The sequence below is a fragment of the Salvelinus alpinus genome, chromosome 13 (assembly GCF_045679555.1).
Source record: "Salvelinus alpinus chromosome 13, SLU_Salpinus.1, whole genome shotgun sequence".
Taxonomy (NCBI): Eukaryota; Metazoa; Chordata; class Actinopteri; order Salmoniformes; family Salmonidae; genus Salvelinus; species Salvelinus alpinus.
In genome coordinates, this window is record NC_092098.1 from 48,602,763 (window position 1) to 48,623,573 (window position 20,811).

A 20,811-nucleotide genomic window follows, 5' to 3' on the forward strand; every position below is an offset into this window, starting at 1 on the left:
TGCATCCTACTCCTTCATACATGTGGGTGTTGTCCGGGAAGGGTTTTGATTTCTGCACGTGTCAGGTTGGCATGTTTCTTCATGCCAGTGAGCTGGTCGATCTGAAGACCTGCCAGTTTCACCTTTTGTTGTGTGTCAATCTTTTTTCGATTGCAGCTCTGCAAAGGCCTACATGGACAAATAAGACAACATTGTGTCAACATCAGCCCTGAGTTCATATACTATTTTTATTTTTAATCTAACCCTTATTTAGCTAGGCAAGTCAGTTAAGAACAAATTCTTATTTGACATTGATGGCCTTTTTGAGGTTGGTGGGGTTTACAATTTTGGGACTTTTCTATTGCAACAGGCAAGCTCAAGTTTTTCACAGCTAAAGTAAGTATTTGAAATGTTTGCAAATAGTGAACCTAGGTCTGGTCAAAATATTGATGATCCCTCTCTGCTCTGCTGCAGCTAGCTATCAGGCTAGCTAGCTTTGCGCTTTTGACTTGGCTAGCTAGTTTTGTTTTACTAGGTAGGTCTAACATTGATATGAATAATTGTGTCAAAGCTAATTTTCATGTAGCTATCTAACCAAGAGTAGAATTGTCAAAAGTTATACTATCTGTAGCTAACCTAACTGCCACGAGCTTAGCTAGCTAGCTGAATTAAGAAGCTAACGTTAACTAGCTAGCGCACAACCCTCCTTTGTTGTAACTGACACTTATATATTTTTCGACAACCCAGCAGTTGAATCATGTCCCCGGTACAGTTAAATTTTTTCGACCATTGTATTCAATAAAAATAATGAAAAGAGGGTTTCATATTTGACCTTCTTCTGCTCTAAATCTATAGGGGCCGCCGTGTTGAACACAACGAGAACGTCACAACAAACCACGTTCCTAAACTAGCCTACCGTTTTTGCCTTGTACATCTACAGCTGCCCACTGTCCAGAATCACTTTTACAAAAGGACTATAAAAACATTTGATTCAATGATTATGGCTGTCATATTTTTTCAGCATCAGCAAAGCTGAACACATTTTCTCTGTATGTGAGAGTAGCCTAAATGGCAGGGTTTCCAGTGGTGGAAAAAGTACCCATTGTTATACTTGAGTAAAAGTATAGATACCTTAATAGAAAGTTACTCAAGTAAAAGTGAAAGTCCCCTAGTAAAATACTACTTGAGTAAAAGCCCTAAAAGTATTTGGTTAAAATATACTTAAGTATCAAAAGTAAATGCAATTGCCCAAATATACTTAAATATCAAAAGTAAAAGTATAAATCATTTCAAATTCCTTATATTAAGCAAACCAGACGGCACCATTTTCTTGTTTTTTAAATGTACGGATAGCCAGGGGCACACTCCAACACTCAGACATAATTTACAAATGAAGCATTTGTGTTTAGTGAGTGCCAGAACATAGGCAGTAGAAATGACCATGTGTTCTCTTGATAAATTTGTGAATTTCACAATTTTCCTGCCCTGCTAAGCATTCAAAATGTAATGAGTACTTTGGTTTGTCAAGGAAAATGTTTGGAGGAATGTAGTGAAGTAAAAGTTGTCAAAAATATAAATATTAAAGTAAAGTACAGATACCCCAGAAAAGCTACTTAAGTAGTACTTAAAAATATTTTTACTTTAGTACTTTACCCCACTCGGGTTCTCCAACTGGCACCCCGGTTTTATTCCCCCCACCCAGTTTTCTGAGCAAAGAAACAATTTTAAAATGATTTGTAGATGAATAGAGCAAAGTACAGAGAGATCCTTAATGAAAACGTGCTCCAGAGAGCTCAGGACCTCAGACTGGGGAGAAGATACACCTTCCTAAGCACACAGCCAAGACAACGCAGGAGTGGCTTCGGGAAAAGTCTCTGAATGTCCTTGAGTGGCCCAGCCAGAGCCCAAAGACTTGAACCCGATCTAACATCTCTGGAGAGACCTGAAAATAGCTGTGCAGCGACGCTCCCTATCCAACCTGACAGAGCTTGAGAGGATCTGCAGAGAAGAATGGGAGAAACTCCCCAAATACAGGTGTGCCAAGCTTGTAGCGTCATAACCAAGAAGACTTGAGGCTGTAATCGCTGCCAAAGGTGCTTCAACAAAGTACTGAGTAAAGGGTCTCAATACTTATGTAAATGTGATATTTATGTATTATTATTTTTTATACATTTGCAAAAAATTCTAAAAATATTTTTTTTGCTTCATCATTATGGGGAATTGTGTGCAGATTGATGAGGGGGGAAAAAACTATTTAATACATTTTAGAATAAGGCTGTAACGTAACAAAATGCTGTCTGGCCAAAAAGAGTATGACATGCCATAATATTTTTGGGGCCAGATAGCATCAGATACATGGGCTACACATACATGTCCTCTGCCTCAACTGTGATGGCAGTATTATCAGCCAGCATCTGTCTTTTTACTAAAGAAATACGTATTGTATCCCCCAAGAGTCTAAGGGCTGGGTTTCTACTAAGTTAACATATGGAATTGTTTTAAGATGGTCAAACCAAGGATCATTTAGCTACACATTTAGCTACACACTACACATACATGGGCTACACATACAATAAATACGTATTGTATCCCCCAAGAGTCTAAGGGCTGGGTTTCTACTATGTTAACATATGGAATTGTTTTAAGATGGTCAAACCAGGGATCATTTAGCTATTTGATTTGGAATTATATGACCCCTGTAGGTATCCCCAAAAAATATTTAACAATTATTTGATGAAACATTGAATTTGGCCTTATTGCTATTAGCCCATAGATATACATTTAAATAACAGATTCATACATTGGAAAAACAGGCAAAAATGTAATCAAAAGGAAGTTGTTTTGAATTGTCTGTCCTATATCTGAGAGATATAAGCTCTGAAATATTTTTACAGTGGAATTACTCGTATACCTTTTAAGTGGAAATGACCCGATTCACTTCCTTTCATTTTTTCGGCACAGTACCGGGTTACCTTTAGACAACTCGTGACACCCCTGCACATCAACTCGGTACTGGTACCCCTTGTATGTAGCCAAGTTATCATTACTCGTTGACTCAGTACTGGTACTCCTTGTATATAGCCTAGTTATCATTACTCGTTGACCCAGTACTGATACTCCTTGTATATAGCCAAGCTATCGTTACTCATTAACTTGGTACTGGTACTCCTTGTATATAGCCAAGTTATCATTACTCGTTGACTCAGTACTGGTACTCCTTGTATATAGCCTAGTTATCATTACTCAGTGACTTGGTACTGGTACTCCTTGTATATAGCCAAGTTATCATTACTCATTGACTCAGTACTGATACTCCTTGTATATAGCCAAGTTATCGTTACTCATTAACTTGGTACTGGTACTCCTTGTATATAGCCAAGTTATCATTACTCGTTGACTCAGTACTGGTACTCCTTGTATATAGCCAAGTTATCATTACTCGTTGACTCTGGTCTGACAAACACCGCTGTAGCTCGGCCACCTTTCACTGCAGATGCGGAAGGCAGATACTGTATCTCTAGCTTAAACAGACAGATTTTATTTATTTATTATGCCTTCAGCGGAGCATGAGGGGGCCTCAAGCAGAGAATTTGAAAATATTTATTTTTATTTTAATGCCCAGCTCATGAGGCCCCTTGATGATGTGAGGCCTGAGGCAATTGCCTCTTCTGCTTAATGGTAAACCCACCAGTGCTTTGACCCCACTCTCTGAGAGTGTCTCAGGAAGAGTTGGGATGTGTAAAAGAACAAATGTCCAGGTAAAAAAATAGGGAAGCTGGTCATTCCACTGACATCTTTGACTTTGTTTAGCAGTCAGCTATCCCCCATACCTATAGTATTTGAACTACAGATGGTCACTGTAGAATGTGTTTACCAAGCCTGATTTGTGATATCCTATCTAAATCGAGAGATTTGTTTTACCACTGCAGCTGCAGGAAGTGCTTCCTAGGGGGTTTACTGACCGTCAACCAAAATGGCGCCAGTGGTTAAACCACATAAACTGGCTATTATCATAGCACATAATGTCCCAGAGTATCTCCAGTGACTGGTAAACATGATCGGAACAGAAAGAGTGTAGGTAAAACAGTGTTTTGCGAACCCATATAACTTCATCATCAGTAAAGAAAATAAAACAAGAAATTACAAGAATGAGAACTATATGTAATTTGACTGTGAAAAGCTGTGTTTATTTTGCCCTTTTCATTCTGAAAACATTTCTCAAGTTGATGTTTCATCAAATTGCAGTTTTACATCAAACTCTGTCCTTATTCCTCACATTTTTTACAAAATGTTTCATTTCTATCATCATTGATGGTTCAACCCTCACTCTATCAATCAGTGAAATAGAAGCAAGTACATAATGAATGCTTTTTCACCTTCAGAATTTCTTCTGCGTTTCATTTTTTGTTTTTTTTTGTTTATTATTTTGGTATAACCAAAAATGTTAGATCAAAACATGAGCAGCATGTTGTTTTACGCTATAAATACATATTAACATAGATTTGACAGAATACAGAAGCATACAAACAAACTGCCAGTGCACTCTGAACATAAAAAAGCAAGTACAAATTGGAATAAGTACCGCTTAAGTATTAAATAAATAAATTATTTAAAGGACTGATTGATACAATACACCAATACTACAATGAAAATTCTGGTAAAAACCACATACAAACCATTATACTACAAATAATGGAAAATTTCAGATGGAGAAGGATTACTTCACACAGCTGAGAGCCCACAATAAATTCCCTTTTGTCATACTGTACGATAGCTTGAGGGATGAGCGTCACGTTGGTAGTGACACCAACTGACAACAATCTAAATTCCCTAAATTCTCTCCTCGGTCTGTTTTAATTCCTCCGTGTCATGTAAAATGACTTCAGTCAAGTTAGTATGCCCCAATTAGTTAATGGAGATTTCTGTTCCAATTGGGAAATGGCCCATGCATATAATCATGGTTTGCTATCCGGATTGTCTTTCAGGAAGTCTGTCAGGCCATGCCGGGCAGGTGTCCTACGTGGTAGACATAATCCATCTCCTCCTACGTCGCCACAGTTTCCTCTTGGGGATGAACTTTATCTTAAAATGAACTGAGGTAGAATTGTCATCCTCCTAGCTGGAATAGAGCACATGGAAAAACAATAAGCAACGACCTATTTACTTAACTTTATGGCAATGCCTCAGACAAACAAACAAACTGTACGAGGTCATGAATCATTACGCAATAGAAAGACACTCACTCTGTCACTGAACTCTTAAGGATATGGGACCGCCTCAAGCTTGACCTTCTCCTCATTTTCAAGGTTGTATTGACCTTGCTTATGATACCTGATATGACAAAGGAGGAAAACAATATGTGTTATTCGTGGACAGGACAGAGGCAAGTTGGTGATCCTGAAACATCTCAAACATTTCCAAAGACAGAAACAAGCTCTGAGGCACACTGACCTGATGGCCATTAATATGGCGATGACTGTCAGGCACAGAAAGGACACAACCACTGCTACCACAGCCAGTGCTATTGTCCTGTTGTAGCCTTCTGCTTCCTTTGTCACTGGCAGGCTGAAAAGGTGACACCGCTCACCAGAGTATCCAAGCAAACAGCTACAAAGAAATACAGTAAACAGTGACTTGAGTTTGGAGACACACACACACACACGATAAGTGTCTCACAAAATACAGATATGGCGCTGAATGAGGGGATGGGGCTCACATGCAGGATGGCTCTCGTAGTTCTCTCAGGTATTGGCAGACCCCGTGAATGCAGTAGTCTTTATACTTTCTCAGACAGGGGTTCCTCTTCTTACCCTTTCCCTTTCTCTTGCCCTCCCTTGTCCTGTCTGTGTAAGGAGCCACGGGCAGATCTTTCGGCTTGGTGGAAAATGCCACTGGAGATGAGCGGAAGATAGGAACAATATATTTATTAACAACAAATAATTGGGATTCAGAGAGATAAGATCCATATACATTGTAAATAGGTTCCGTATTAAACATTCCATATGCAAAACGTGAATCTTTGAAAACGTTCTAGACTGGAGGGGCTGATGAATACCTAGAAATAAACTCTGGTAAACTACTGTACCTTTTGGAAACTCCATTTCATAATCCCCAGACAGATAGTCCTCATCACCATGTTCATAATAGTATTCCTCCTCGTCATATTCTAGCTGGTTGTCTCTTATTTCCGCATCATTGTGGAGGAGACTGACCACAGCTAATTGGGCAGGAGACTTATCCCCGTGCCTGTCAATGGTATTGGCAGAGGCACCACTTGATATCCCGAAAGACACTGGAGACACACATAGGAAACTTTATTTACATGAGATGGAATGCATCCACACAAAGTAGGATAATTCCTCCCGAGCTATAGCAAGAGAGAGAGAGGAAACATGCTCTGGCTCCAGTTCATTGACACTTTAAATAGTTTGACATATTAGGCTGTACATCTTAAGGCTTTTAAGGCTGTACCTGCTATAAATGTTAATATATTGCATATAGCCTACTATTATATATTCCTAAAGAATATATTATTATTCTATACATTGTTAGAACGGCTGGGCTAGCCTATATAATATACCCATATAAACAAATCGCTGCAACATTGTCACGATTTGGTTTTAAATCCAGACCAGTCATTGGTGCCGACTCACTCACCTGATCCATAAACGATAAAAATTGCAAATCTGAGATAAATATTCATTGTGGTTTTTCTTTTTGAGTTAGCGAAAATACACTCAGAATGAGGCGTAATCCTTTTGATATAAATTCCACGGTACGATCTATGCCGAGTTAAACGTGTCCTCGTCCAGTAGGCTAAAGGTGTCGCTGCTTCTCTGCTTGTTACCTCTGTATCCCAGTCTACTGCTTGGGCGGACTGTTGGAAAAGAACTGTTCATTTTCCTACTGGTGCAATTATGTATGTTGCCTCCCAATGATTCATGGCCACACCTTTCAATAAAGGAGGCAGAACCTATACTGTAGTGTGAATTTCATGGCAAATCACATATTGGCTATGCCTAGTATTCAATGAGCGGACATCCTAATGTCATTATTTCTGACATTCCGTAGCCTCTGGTGTGATGATCAGCCCAGCAGCAAGCCAGCGACCACCGCAGGTTATATGCACCCTGTTATCCAATTGTAACTGCCTATCCTATAAAAAAGGAAGCATTCAGTGTATACCTACCTAATCATGCACGTGCTAGAGAAATTCATAATTTTTTTTAACTTTCAATTTACAAAATCTCAAGCGATCACTATAATTATTTTATTAGAAAAACCTGATTTGTCCGAGAATGTAAGTTGATAGAATATGTCAAATAAATTAAACTGACTGTATTTAGCCCACGCGCGCATATGGACAAGCACGTTGTCGACCAGTACCGGTGCGCTTTCTGTAGGTCTAGGTTAGGGGGATATTACCAAAAAGAGTACGGCGAATAGGAAAGAGGTATTTTGCAGCGCACAATTGGCCCAGCGCAGTCCGGGTTAGGACGTCAATGTAAATAAGAATGTCTTCTTAACCGACTTGCCTAGTTAACCATTTTTTTTTTTTTTTAAACAAAGCACAAGTATGCGCTAAATAGGTCAACAGCGCCACCAAGTGTTAGAATGGGGTAGTAGGAACTAACATAAATGTAACTGAGCATTCTTTTTATACCAGGAAATAGCCTTTAGGTGTCTGGGAAACAGGCCCGTGCTGATTGCCCCAAAATATATTGCTTTAAAAAGGAATGACAAGAGAAAATATGTTAACAAGTTTATTAACGATGCCCAATAGAATCAAAACCAAGACAGTGAGAGGGGATGAGACAACTATGACAAGGTTTAAAACATTTAGCAGTTTGTGAGTCAACCAAAAAGAATATCCTGTTTATTATTAAAAAAAAAAAAAAAATCTATTACAACATGCTCTTTAACATTATAAAAATCCCTCCAGCTCAAAGCAAGTTTATAGGAACTATGAAAAAGGAGCTGAAAATGTTTATCTCGGAGGAGCAGTCATGATTACCATATTTACAAAAGCACACGTTGCTTCAAACAGAATCCAGTCATTCAGGCTTTAACTACAGGTATAACTAGGGCGGAACCGAAATCAATCACCCCATGCGGTCTCAGATTCACAATACAAAATAAAATAAAAAAACAACATACTGACTCCAATGAGTTAAGTTTAAGAAAGGCTTGGGTAAAAACATGCCCTCCCCTCATCTTTCATACATTAGAATTGAACCACTCCAGTCTGTACAGAATCTGTAACACTCGCAAAAAAAAAACATAACATACTTTGCCAACAGCGAAGAACCTAGTTTTCCGGCTGCCCTCCCCCCGGAACCCCTACATGCCCCATCCCGCTCCCATGCTGCCATTCATGCCCACGGAGCCACGGCTGCTGCCATAGTAACTGCTGCTCATCCCGCTCTGATTACCTAACAGGAAAAAGAAATAGCAACATTATTACCGACGCAGACTTACCTTCTCCAATACAAACTACGCAAAAATATACATAGAAAGTGGATACTCATGGATGCGCACCACAATGGTAAAATGACAACAAAAATTGGAGACACCATGTCATTTTTTGGAGACATGTTGTTGACATGGTTATTAAAATAGTGTAGACGTGACTGCTAACTAAAACATTTTAGCTGGCTAGCTAATCATCTTAGCTAAATGTGGGGCAAACAATTCAGTTGTTTACCATTAATTTTAGGGATTGGGGCGGGAAAAAGAAAAATCGATAGTTACCTAATTATATTATTTTACGATATATTGTATTGACAATATCGCAATATTTTTGAGCTAGTTGGCTGTACCTGCACCGAAACACCCATTATTGTTCCCTCATAGCTTATTCTCCACTTTTTTTACATAGGGCTAAAAACAAATTGTCTCCCTTTTATTTCCATGACTAATCAAAACTAGCTATCATGGATTTCTCATCCCTCTGCAACAGACATATGATGAGCAATAAAATCACAGTATGGAATCACAATACATATAGAATCATGAGAATCGCAATGCATATCTTATCGTGAGGTACGTTGGAAATTCCAAACCCTAGTTAAATTTGCCACAACAAATCTCTTTGCTAGTAAACGGGACGCTGTCTCCACAATGGCAATGTGTCTCCAGCAATGTTAACTTTTTGACATCTCCGCTTTCCAAGCATATATGACCCCATGTAATATTTTGGTAAGTGATGCAAATCGTGAACTATGTAGGGCCAGGATGTAAAATATATGTAGAGGTTAGGAATTTTTCTTATCTGATATGACAAGTAAAAAAATGAAAAGAAAGAAACTGTGGCGTAATGTTAGTAACAACTCTCCTGTGACAGGCAGCAGAGAGCTGACACTTACTGTAATCATTGTACCCCCCCATGCTGGACTGGCTGCTGTAACCACCTGTATAACCAGTACTCATCTGTTGGCTGCCTCCATAGGAAGACTGGTTGGCTGTGGAAAATATAACTCGGTCAAATAAAATACCTTACAACAATATGGTGTATGTCCAATTAAAGCCAAAATGATTCTGCACACAGAACTACACCCGTTGGCCCAGAATACACTTTTATGCCTTCATCTACTTCCCATAAAAACTCACCCATAGCCCCCATCATCTGTCCACCATAGCCACCATTGCTGCCCCCTGCTGTCGAGTTGAGGAACAACTCAACATAACGGTGCTCTGAGGAAGAGAGGGCAGTGTGAAACAAGGCAAACATCTTGATTGGATTAAAAAAGACAGAAGGTTTAGGATGCAACTACCCAGACAGAAACAGTGATGATGACCCACACACAGCACATTCAATTATTGCAGACTCACGCATGTTGGCTTTATCCTTCGACATGGCTGCCACAGCATCCTCATGCGTGGCAAACTCCACGTCAGCCTCTCCAGTCACCCTCCCGTCTGGCCCGACCTCGATGTGCACACGCACTGGGTTCAGCGGAGAGAAAAACTACACGGGGGGGGGGGGTGGCAACAATTAGCATTACAAGTCAGTGACTGAGTGTGTATATTACGTAACTAGTTCTGGTACTCACACTGTAGATGTCAGTCTCTGTTGCCCGGTAAGGAAGACCCCTCATGTGCACGCAGTGTCCGGTCGTACTCTGAAAACTTGAACCACTGTCACTATAACGATCTGAACCTATAGACGTTAGGAAAGTCCACAGAGTTAGAAGGCTTATGATTAGTTCCACCCACAAACACAGTAGAAATATACACAACTCCAGTATACATTCTAACATCCAAAAACATGTTAAGTTTTCCCCATGCTGCTGTGTCCCATCACCATCCACCTGTGATTTCCAAAGACACAGCAGAACGTGAAGAAGAAAAAAAGAAGAAGGAGGGATGGCAGGGACAGAGAACTGAACTATATTCTCACCAGCCTCACCTCCACCGTAGCCCCCACGACGCATCCTGTCGAAAGAGCCTCCTCGGCCTATGCCGTTGTAGCCGCGGCCACCTCCGCCACCGGGCCGGTCGTAGGGGCCTGGTCTCTGCATGCCGCCCATGGTTTTGCGTGGGGGCTCGTAGTTCGTCCGCACCTCTGCATTGCTGCTCTTGAATATCTCAATATACCTAAAAAGGCACACAGACAAGCATTAGGCCAGGGTGCTAGTACCAAATTGTTTAACGACTATTGAGGAGAATACTGTACACGAGCAAAACAAAAACCAGGTAGCACTAAGGACATAGGACTGTAGCATTTCCATCCTGTTACTCACATCCATGCATGTCAATCATAATATCTATAAGAGAAGTAATGTCTCAAATTAGTTGTGACTTTCACTGACTGAACATTGAGGTTTCTCTTGTTAGGGTTAGTGACATATAGCCACTGGAATGCTACAGCTATTTTCCTGTAGATTTTTAAAATAAACTTTCACTGAGAAATCCAGAAAAATGAAACACTTTTCCTTATGGTTACTCAAAAGCACCATAGAGAAGTACACTGTCAGTGTTGCCATTATGCCATTAATAAATAAATGCCATTATTGACCACAGAAAATCAAAGCTTTCCTTGTGACTGCAGGATCCATGGCCCAAGGAAGACTGGGTCTCAGTTACATCTGTGTGCCATGAGGGCCTGTGGATTAGTGCAGAGTGAAAACTGGTACCATCTTGGGCAAAAACACCATGGTGTCAAGGTGCCATTTTTAGAGAACACATTTAAATTCGATTCAAAATTAACTGGATTTGGGGGGGTAGATGAAAAGCATTTTATTTGTATCTGGCCCAGTTTAGTGATGTATATTCTGAATTCTCCATCTACATTACAAAAGGTGTTTCCTGACACCTTTGAGTGGAAGTCATTCGAAAACTTCCTCACAAAACCAAGTCCAGGACAATCACTCAGCACTAAAGTATGTTTTGGCCCAAAAATACGAGGTGCGTCTCTGAATTCGAAGAGACTATGGGCGATGATCTGAAATGGATACATGTATGAATGGTCCTTGTAGCATGTGCAGGTTCTTGGCATGTGTCATTACCACAGAAGACGATTGTGGTAACAGGTGAATACCATAAGAAAAGCAGCTTAGCCAGCCAACCATCCATCCCCACCTGTGCCCTATTCTTTCCTTGTGTTTCTTTAGAGCCTTTTCAGCTATATCCTGTGAAGCAAACTGCACGAAGGCCTCCCCCGTACTCCTCCCCTGGAAGTCCACCGGCAATGTTATCCCATTTGGCACGATTTCCAACCCTTCAACCCAAGGACAGATAACCCCAGCGGGGGGGACATATTAAATCACATGCCCATTCACAGAGTTGTTGCTCTTTTTCTTCAAAAATAACAAAATGAAAAGGGGGGAAAAAAACACATCAGACACGAGAACCCTATGAAAAATAACCTTATGAACAGCGTGCCAGATGACTGTCAGCATTTGTATAATTTATTTACTTACTGTTTTTTGTACTTCATTCTGGGAACATAAAATAAAAAAGGGACCCATAGAATAGTAGGGAGAAATGAAGTTAGTGCTTGTTTGCACCAATTAATAGAGTGGTGCTACTGTCGAGTGGACGACTAATGTAAGATTCATCCAAAACAGAAGTATCCATCTTGGCTCTAATTAAGTCTCAGTTCTGATGGACTACCACAGTGATGTCATATCACAGAGATCAGATCCCAATTAAATGTCAAGAGGCCATTAAGATAAGAATTTTCCTTCAGCCAAGTCTAGAACTACAGGCAGTGTATTTTCAAAGCTATTTTGATATCAACTGAGGGTGATAATCTTAAATTGGACTGGAGGACAAAGGGCACCAAACACACCTAAGAAGAACTGGACAATCTCCTCCTTGCTACAGCCGAAGGGAAGGCCACGCAGCCTCACAAGCCCGTCCCCCTCAGTCTCTGGGCTGTTTGGACCGGTGTGCTTCATGACCCAGTCCATCTCCACGTTGTTCGATTTGAATACTGAGACAGAAAACAGAACATGTGGATTCTTTAGCATCTAATCTCATATCAGAACCTGTTGGCACAATCACCTTGAAGATAATCATAATTCAAGATACTATTGGAATCAGAAGACAAACAAAATTAATGAATACCTTCCACATATCGGTGACCCAGGGTCTCTCGGTCTTTCTTGACTGCAATCTTCAGGTCGTCCTCTGACTCCAGCTCTACGAAGGCCTCGCCGCTTGGCCTACCCTCACGAGTGTAGGTGAAATGGATGCTTGTCCCATTGTTTGCAACTTTACAATCTGGAATATTATTGCACCAATTTAGTCACCTGAAAAACTTACGATATACTTACAGGCTTTGTTTTTATTAGGGGGAGAGAAAAAAATAAGTATCCATGTTTGTTTTTTTTACCAGAGAAAAATCTTGCCACTTCATCCACAGCGCAAGACCAGGGAAGGCCACGAATACGCACCACAAATCCCTCTCCATCTGCCATGGTTATTTTATGATCGGTCAGCCCTGGCTTGAGAGACAGTCAAAGTAAGCTACTATACATCAGGGGTCTGCAAAAAGCTGCCCTCGGGCCAAAACATACCAGCGAGGGATCTTTTTAGGTCCCTCTGTTTGAGGGTTGTTTGTTTTGGGTATAAAAAAATATATCACCAGGATTTTCAGCAAAAAAAATGTTTAATTAAGGTATGTAATTGTTATTTACAAATAAAATGTGTTTTTGTGCTTAATTGTGTACAATTTGCAGTGTACAAATAATATTATCAGTATTAGTTCCGGCCCACAACCATCGATCAGACATAAATGACCCGCAGCTTAATCTAGCATACCAGTACAATACAGTCAATGCATCTAGATGGGTAACTAGCATTTAAAGATGCACTATGCAGAAATCACTCCGCCATTTCCTGGTTGCAAAAATTTTAATAGTTAGCTTAATTTCAGTTTATGGTGAAAAACAAGTATACTGTAGAGAATCCTTGTTCCATCTAAACCACTGTTTGAATCTCTTTTCCATAACCAAACATATTGTATTTTCAGTTGAACATGCGCAAATTAAACTTAAAGGGAAGCATAGAAATAACGCAAATAGAACACATCTACGGCTTCTTATGCTTGTTTAATGAGAATGACAAAACACACTTCTATGTGAATTTGGTCCATTCGCCCAAAAGCCTCCTATTGCAGATTTGACGATAACTGGCCATATTAAAAATGATCATGGTTTAGCGTTCTCGAAATATAAAATGTTTGTCCATCTCGCAAGAGTGTGGGACTTTGCTATACCACAGCTGACTATCAAGGAGAACAAACGGGTCAGGCGGGAGCCATTTTGGGAGGTAAAGCCAGAACTCACCAGTCAATACATCTTCAAATCAGAACCCGGGAAACGCAGAATCTGAATCAATTTCATTTCGGAATCACTAACTAGCTGTTACTACATAGGCGAACTGTAATACATAATATTTTACATCAGAGTCTATTAAACGCCTGTATCAATGGCATGGCCATTTGAGTTTTTTTAATTTGGATGGGCTGCTCCTATACCAATCTCTGGCTGGCCTAAAAAAGAGCCACTGTGAGGTTGTATTTAGCTGACGTTAGCTAGCTAGGTAACATTTCAATGAATGAGTAGGTAACCTTAGATAGCTAGTTAGATTATGAGTTTAGACGTATAAATCTCTTGCACGTCTGTTATAGTTAGCGACTAAATGCCCGAATTATAATCTACAAAACCAGCAACAATGTTGGTAGTTTTCTAGCTAGCTACACAAAGCATGCTATCCGCACGCAGACAAAGACGTCGCAGGCCTCAAGACTACCACGGCTTAGCAAGAGACCCGTTCATTAATTGAGGTCAGTCTGCAATTAGAAATGTATAAATGCTTATACTTGAAACCTGAGTTAGCTAACCTTTCGGCTTTAATAGAATGCGACCACTGAAATGAAAATACCTGATGTCTTTTCTAGTCGGGTGTTCGGCGTGGCTCCTGTCTGGGCTAGTGTTCCTACAATGCCGGAACCGCAAAACAAAGATTGCGAAGTTCTTCTTTGAATATGTATTGGCGGATCGCAACCAACTGAAAGGTGCATACACCGCCACCTACTGTACTGGAGTGTGAGGACTCCCTATTAATCTATTTATCTTATCTGGCCCTGTGTTTCTGCCTACTGTTCTGGCGTCTGAATTAATTACACTATGTGACACAAAAGGGAAGGGAAATAGGACGTGGAAATGGAAAGAACGATTGCCCTACCAACTACCCAACCCTACGCCCATTAAAACCTCACCACTATCCCACTACTTGGCCCTATCTGATCCTACAGCAGGCCGGCTGCCTGGGAGGACGGGACAATATCGTTCAACACACATTGAAACTCATCTGCAGTAAAATCTCGTACACCCAAGTACTTCTCTGCAATTGCTACCACAACTATTTATCTATATTCTGTGATTTGCGTTTCATTTCTGCTGTGCAGTTGATAACCATGGTTATGAACAGATTGTGAAATCAGACATTCACATAAAAAAATGTTTTTGAATTCAATGAAATAGTAACACCAGTCTTATATTTAATACATTACTATTAACTACAAATATAATGATTTCTCTATGACAAGGCCCCACTATGTCTGATTTCTCTATGACAAGGCCTAACTATGTCTGATTTCTCTATGACAAGGCCCCACTATGTCTGATTTCTCTATGACAAGGCCTAACTATGTCTGATTTCTCTATGACAAGGCCCCACTATGTCTGATTTCTCTGAAGGTTCCTTCTTTCCCTAGAAAGTTGTTCCTTGCCTCTGACGCCATTTGCTTTCTTTGGGTTTAGGTCTTTGTCAAATGACTTCATAAGATTGCATAATTTGTTTAAATATGCACAAATACAATTTATTAATTTACACTGAGTATACAAATCATTAAGAACACATGCTCTGATTCAGAGGGGTTAAAGCCCCCCCCCACCTCTCTAATTCAGAGGGGTTAAAGCCCCCCCACCTCTCTAATTCAGAGGGGTTAAAGCCCCCCCCCACCTCTCTAATTCAGAGGGGTTAAAGCCCCCCCACCTCTCTAATTCAGAGGGGTTAAAGCCCCCCCACCTCTCTGATTCAGAGGGGTTGGGTTAAATGCAGAAGACACATTTCAGATGAATGCATTCAGTTGTACAACTGACTAGGTATCCCCCTTTCCCTTCCCTTTCTTCCATGACATAGACTGACCAGGTGAATACAGGTGAAAACTACGATCCCTTACTGATGTCACTTGTAAAATCCACTTTACATCATATCCATTCAATAATAGGATGGTTTTCCATATATATACACACAGTACCAGTCCAAAATGTGGACACACCTATTTATTCAAGGGTTTTTCTTTATTTCTACTATTTTCTACATTGTACATTGTAGAAAAATAGTGAAGACATCTAAACTGTGAAATAACACATATGGAATTATGTAGTAAACAAAAAGTGTTAAATTGCCACCCTTTGCCTTGATGACAGCTTTGCACACTCTTGGCATTCTCTCAACCAGCTTCATGAGGAATGATTTTCCAACAGTCTTGAAGTAGTTCCCACATATACTGAGCACTTGTTGGCTGCTTTTCCTTCACTCTGCTGTCCAACTCATACCAAACCATCTCAATTGGGTTGAGGTCGGGTGCTTGTGGAGGCCAGGTCATCTGATGCAGCACTCTCCTTCTAGATCAAATAGCCCTTACATAGCCTGGAGGTGTGTTCTGGGTCATTGTCCTGTTGAAAAACAAATGATAGTCCCACTAAGTGCAAACCAGATGGGATGGCGTATCGCTGCAGAATGCTGTGGTAGCCATGCTGGTTAAGTGTGCCTTGAATTCAAAATAAATCACAGACAGTTTCACCAGAAAAGCACCCCCACACCATCACACCTCCTCCACCACACTTCACGGTGGGAACCACACATGCAGAGATCATCCGTTCACCTACTCTGCATCTCACAAAGACACAGCAGTTGGAACCAAAAATCAAAAATTTGAACTCATCAGACCAAAGGACCGATTTCCATCGGTCTAATGTCCATTGCTTGTGTTTCTTGGGCCAAGCAAGTCTCTTCTTATTATTGGTGTCCTTTAGTAGTGGTTTCTTTACAGAAATTCGACCATGAAGGCCTGATTCACGTAGTCTCCTCTGAACAGTTGATGTTAAGATGTGTCTGTTACTTGAACTCTGTGAAGCATTTATTTGGGCTGCAATCTGAGGTGTAGGTAACTCCAATGAACGTATCCTCTGCAGCAGAGGTAACTCTGGGTCTTCCTTTCCTGTGGCGGTCCTCATGAGAAACAGTTTCATCATAGCGCTTGATGGTTTTTGCAACTGCACTTGAAGAAACTTTAAAAGTTCTTGACATTTTCCGAATTGACTGGTCTTCATGTCTTAAAGTAAAAATGGACTGTCGTTTCTCTTTGCTTATTTGAGCTATTCTTGTCATAATATGGATTGGTGTGTATATATATATATATATATATATATATATATATGGTGGTCAGACTGATAGGCAGTGGGGAACAGCTGGAGTTGGGCTTGAACAGGAGGACTGCTTTCGCCCAAACTTTAGACTTCTAATTCATTACATCATGAATTACTGGGCAAGTTCATTTTGCATCTCCCAGTACCCCGGGTGGGTAGAAATGTCACTTTAGGACCAATGGGCACTGGGCAATGCAAAACGAATTCGCCCAATGAAACGAGGTCTAATCGCTTTCCACATAGGGTAATTCATGTGAGATAAATCTCAGAAATGACTGAGAAATTATCTGCTTAGTGAGATGGATACAGGCATCCTGGTCACATGGCCCGCCCATCTGAGCTGTGCTTTCATAAGCAGTGTGGGAATGCTCATCATGTCGGCTCCATTGAGAACTACAGTGTCTGAGATTATGTCCTGCCACTTGATCCTCAGGAGCTTCCTCAAACAGTTCAGGTGAAAGTGGCTTAGTTTCCTGGCATAGCGTTGGTAGACTGGTAGGGGTCGGACATAAGTAAGGGTCGGTAATGTGACTGCCTGGTTAACCGTTTTGTTTCCAGTTTGATGCCTGTCCTTTCCCACACCAAATCTCACAGACGGCCAAAGGCTGCACTAGCCTTGGCGATCCTGATGTTTGTTTCATTGTCTATGTGAACACCCCAAGAAATTACGTTACCAAGGTACGTGAATTTGACCACAGCTGACAGTTTCTGACCTTTAAAATCAAATCACATCAAATGTTATTAGTCACATGCGCCAAATACAACAGTGAAACAATACTTACAGTGAAATGTTTACTTACGAGCCCCTAACCAACAATGCAGTTTAAAAAAAATACGGATAAGAATAAGAGATAAAAGTAACAAGTAATTAAAGAGCAGCAGTAAAATAACAATAGCGAGACTATATACAGGGAGTACCGGTACAGAGTTAATGTGCGGGGGCACCGGTTAGTTGAGGTAATATGTACACGTAGGTCGAGTTATTAAAGTGACTATACATAGATGACAACAGAGAGTAAAGAGTGGTGTAAAGAGGGGGGGCACTGCAAATAGTCTGGGTAGCCATTTGACTAGATGTTCAGGAGTCTTATGGCTTGGGGGTAGAAGCTGTTAGAATAGGTTTTGTTGTGCCCTCTTCACGACTGTCTTAGTGTGCTTGGACCATGTTAGTTTGTTGGTGATGTGGACACCAAGGAACTTGAAGCTCTCAACCTGCTCTACTGCAGCCACGTCAATGAGAATGGGGGCGTGCTCAGTCCTCTTTTTCCTGTAGTCCACAATCATCTCCTTTGTCTTGATTACGTTGATAGAGAGGTTGTTGTCCTGGCACCACAGGGCCAGGTCTCTGATCTCCTTCCTATAGGCTGTCTCGTCGTTGTCGGTGATCAGGGCTTCCACTGTTGTGTCATCGGCAAATGTAATGATGGTGTTGGAGTTGTGCCTGGCCGTGCAGCCATGAGTGAACAGGGAGTACAAGAGGGGGCTGAGCACGCACCCCTGAGGGGTCCCTGTGTGAGGATCAGCGTGGCGGATGTTTTGTTACCTACCCTTACCACCTGGGGGCAGCCCGTCAGGAAGTCCAGGATCCAGTTGCAGAGGGAGGTGTTTAGTCCCAGGGTCCTTAGCTTATTGATGAGCTTTGAGGGCACTATGGTGTTGAACGCTGAGTCAATGAATAGCATTCTCACATAGGTGTTCCTTTTGTCCAGGTGGGAAAGGGCGGTGTGGAGTGCAATAGAGATTGCAACATCTGTGGATCTTTTGGGGCAGTATGCAAATTGGAGTGGGTCTAGGGTTTCTGGGATGATGGTGTTAATGTGAGCCATCACCACCCTTTCAAAGCACTTCATGGTTACAGACGTGAGTGCTACAGGTCAGTAGTCATTTAGGCAGGTTACATTAGTGTTCTTGGGCACAGGGACTATGGTGGTCTTACAGACTCGGACAGGGAGAGGTTGAAAATGTCAGTGAAGACACTTGCCAGTTGGTCAGCGCATGCTCGCAGTACACATCCTGGTAATCCCTCTGGCCCTGCGGCCTTGGGAATGTTGACCTGTTTAAAGGTCTTACTCACATCGGCTGCGGAGAGCGTGATCACACAGTCTTCCGGAACAGCTGGTGCTTTCATGCATGTTTCAGTGTTATTTCCCTCAAATCGAGTAGTTTAGCTCGTCTGGTAGGCTCGTGTCACTGGGCAGCTCTCGGGTGTGCTTCCCTTTGTAGTGTTTAATAGTTTGCAAGCCCTGCCACATCCGACGAGCGTCAGAGCCGGTGTCGTACGACTCGATCTTGGTTCTGTATTGACGCTTTGCCTGTTTGATGGTTCGTCGGAGGGCATAGCGCGATTTCTTATACGCTTCCGGGTTAGAGTCCCGCTCCTTGAAAGCGGTAGCTCTATCCTTTAGCTCAGTGCGGATGCTGCCTGTAATCCATGGATTCTGGTTGGGGTATGTACGTACCGTCACTGTGGGGACGACGTCATCGATGCACTCATTGATGAAGCCAATGACTGATGTGGTGTACTCCTCAATGCCATCGGAGGAATCGCGGAACATATTCCAGTCTGAACTAGCAAAACAGTCCTGTAGCTTAGCATCTGCTTCCTCTGACCTCTTTTTTATTGATCTAGCCACTGGTGCTTCCTGCTTTAATTTTTGCTTGTAAGCAGGAATCAGGAGGATAGAATTATGGTCAGATTTGCCAAATGGAGGGTGAGGGAGAGCTTTGTATGCATCTCTGTGTGTGGAGTAAAGGTGGTCCAGAGATTTTCCCCTCTGGTTGCACATTTAACATGCTGATAGAAATTAGGTAAAACAGATTTAAGTTTCCCTGCATTAAAGTCCCCGTCTACTAGGAGCGCTGCCTTTGGGTGAGCGTTTTCTTGTTTGCTTATGGCGGTATACAGCTCATTGAGTGCGGTTTTAGTGCCAGCATCGGTCTGTGGTGGTATGTAGACAGCTACGAAAAATACAGATGAAAACTCTCTAGGTAGATAGTGAGGTCTACAGCTTATCATGAGATACTCTACCTCAGGCGAGCAAAACCTTGAGACTTCCTTACATATCGTGCACCAGCTGTTATTTACTTATAAGCATAGGCTCCCGCCTCGTGTCTTACCAGAGGCTGCTGTTCTATCCTGCTGATAGAGTGTATAACCTGCCAGCTGTATGTTCTTAATGTCGTCGTTCAGTCACAACTCGGTGAAACGTAAGATGTTACAGTTTTTAATATTCCGTTGGTAGGATATACGTGCTTTCAGTTCATCCCATTTATTTTCCAGCGATTGAACGTTAGCTAGCAGGACAGAAGGCAAAGGCAGATTATCCACTCGTCACCTGATCCTCACAAGGCACCCTGATCTTTCCCCGCGAAATCTCAGTTTCCTTCTCCAGCGAATGACGGGGATCTGGGCCTGGTCGGGTGTCTGTAGTATCTCCCTCCCATCCGACTCATTGAAGAAAAACTCTTTGTCTAATCTGAGGTGAGTAATTGCAGTTCTGATGTCCAGAAGCTCTTTTCGGTCATAAGCGACGTAGCGGCAACATTATGTACAAAACAAAATTACGAACAACGCGAAACAAACAAACAAAAAAGCATGGTCGGTTAAGAGCTGATAAGACGGCAGCCATTCCCTCCGGCGCCATCTTCACTTTATTTACATATCAACTAACCACATCATATGTTATCGCAATCTGGTGTGCACGACAGCACAGTCGATGACATGGCACGCAACCATTGGTTGATGTAATGCGATGCCTGTCCATCTAGACGGGCAGGAGCTCAACCAAGGTTTGTAACATGACCTTGTGGTACAGGGTGAGCCATTAAGGTCTTTGTCTTGGATTCTTTCTACTAAAATATCAGACTTGCCTTTTATAAACCAGCT

At 41.5% G+C, this 20,811-nt stretch overlaps 2 protein-coding genes across 6 annotated transcripts; both read right to left on the bottom strand.

The window, feature by feature from the left end:
• Positions 1-4,141: 4,141 nt before the first annotated feature.
• Positions 4,142-6,870, bottom strand: LOC139537843 (proheparin-binding EGF-like growth factor). The gene is made up of 6 exons (XM_071339676.1): positions 6,637-6,870; positions 6,065-6,271; positions 5,696-5,870; positions 5,431-5,586; positions 5,223-5,310; positions 4,142-5,098 (listed from the first exon to the last, which is right to left on the bottom strand). Exons 1-5 carry the CDS (start codon positions 6,680-6,682, stop codon positions 5,238-5,240), a joined length of 657 nt encoding a protein of 218 aa, XP_071195777.1. The 5' UTR covers positions 6,683-6,870; the 3' UTR covers positions 4,142-5,098; positions 5,223-5,237.
• Positions 6,871-7,729: 859 nt separating this feature from the next.
• On the bottom strand, positions 7,730-14,458 carry LOC139537841 (heterogeneous nuclear ribonucleoprotein H-like). Of its 5 annotated transcripts, none has more exons than XM_071339674.1 (11): positions 14,371-14,458; positions 12,818-12,929; positions 12,550-12,705; positions 12,272-12,415; positions 11,560-11,698; positions 10,388-10,575; positions 10,032-10,138; positions 9,811-9,946; positions 9,589-9,672; positions 9,345-9,440; positions 7,730-8,411 (listed from the first exon to the last, which is right to left on the bottom strand). In XM_071339674.1, exons 2-11 carry the CDS (start codon positions 12,900-12,902, stop codon positions 8,320-8,322), a joined length of 1,227 nt encoding a protein of 408 aa, XP_071195775.1. In that variant the 5' UTR covers positions 12,903-12,929; positions 14,371-14,458; the 3' UTR covers positions 7,730-8,319. The 5 variants fall into 5 exon arrangements, with proteins under 5 accessions (XP_071195775.1, XP_071195774.1, XP_071195773.1 ...); XM_071339673.1 differs by having other exon boundaries at positions 10,379-10,575; XM_071339672.1 differs by lacking the exon at positions 12,818-12,929 and having other exon boundaries at positions 14,371-14,439.
• Between the last annotated feature and the right edge of the window lie 6,353 nt (positions 14,459-20,811).

Coding starts and splice junctions, on each gene's coding strand:
- LOC139537843 (XM_071339676.1), bottom strand. CDS start 6,682: ATGAATATTTATCTCAGATTTGCAATTTTTATCGTTTATGGATCAG. Junction 5,587..5,695: donor CTACGAGAGCCATCCTGCAT/GTGAGCCCCATC, acceptor ATTTCTTTGTAG/CTGTTTGCTTGGATACTCTG. Junction 5,311..5,430: donor GCCATATTAATGGCCATCAG/GTCAGTGTGCCT, acceptor TTGTCATATCAG/GTATCATAAGCAAGGTCAAT.
- LOC139537841 (XM_071339673.1), bottom strand. CDS start 12,902: ATGGCAGATGGAGAGGGATTTGTGGTGCGTATTCGTGGCCTTCCCTGG. Junction 10,576..11,559: donor AAGGAAAGAATAGGGCACAG/GTGGGGATGGAT, acceptor GTGCCTTTTTAG/GTATATTGAGATATTCAAGA. Junction 9,947..10,031: donor CAGAGACTGACATCTACAGT/GTGAGTACCAGA, acceptor CCCCCCGTGTAG/TTTTTCTCTCCGCTGAACCC.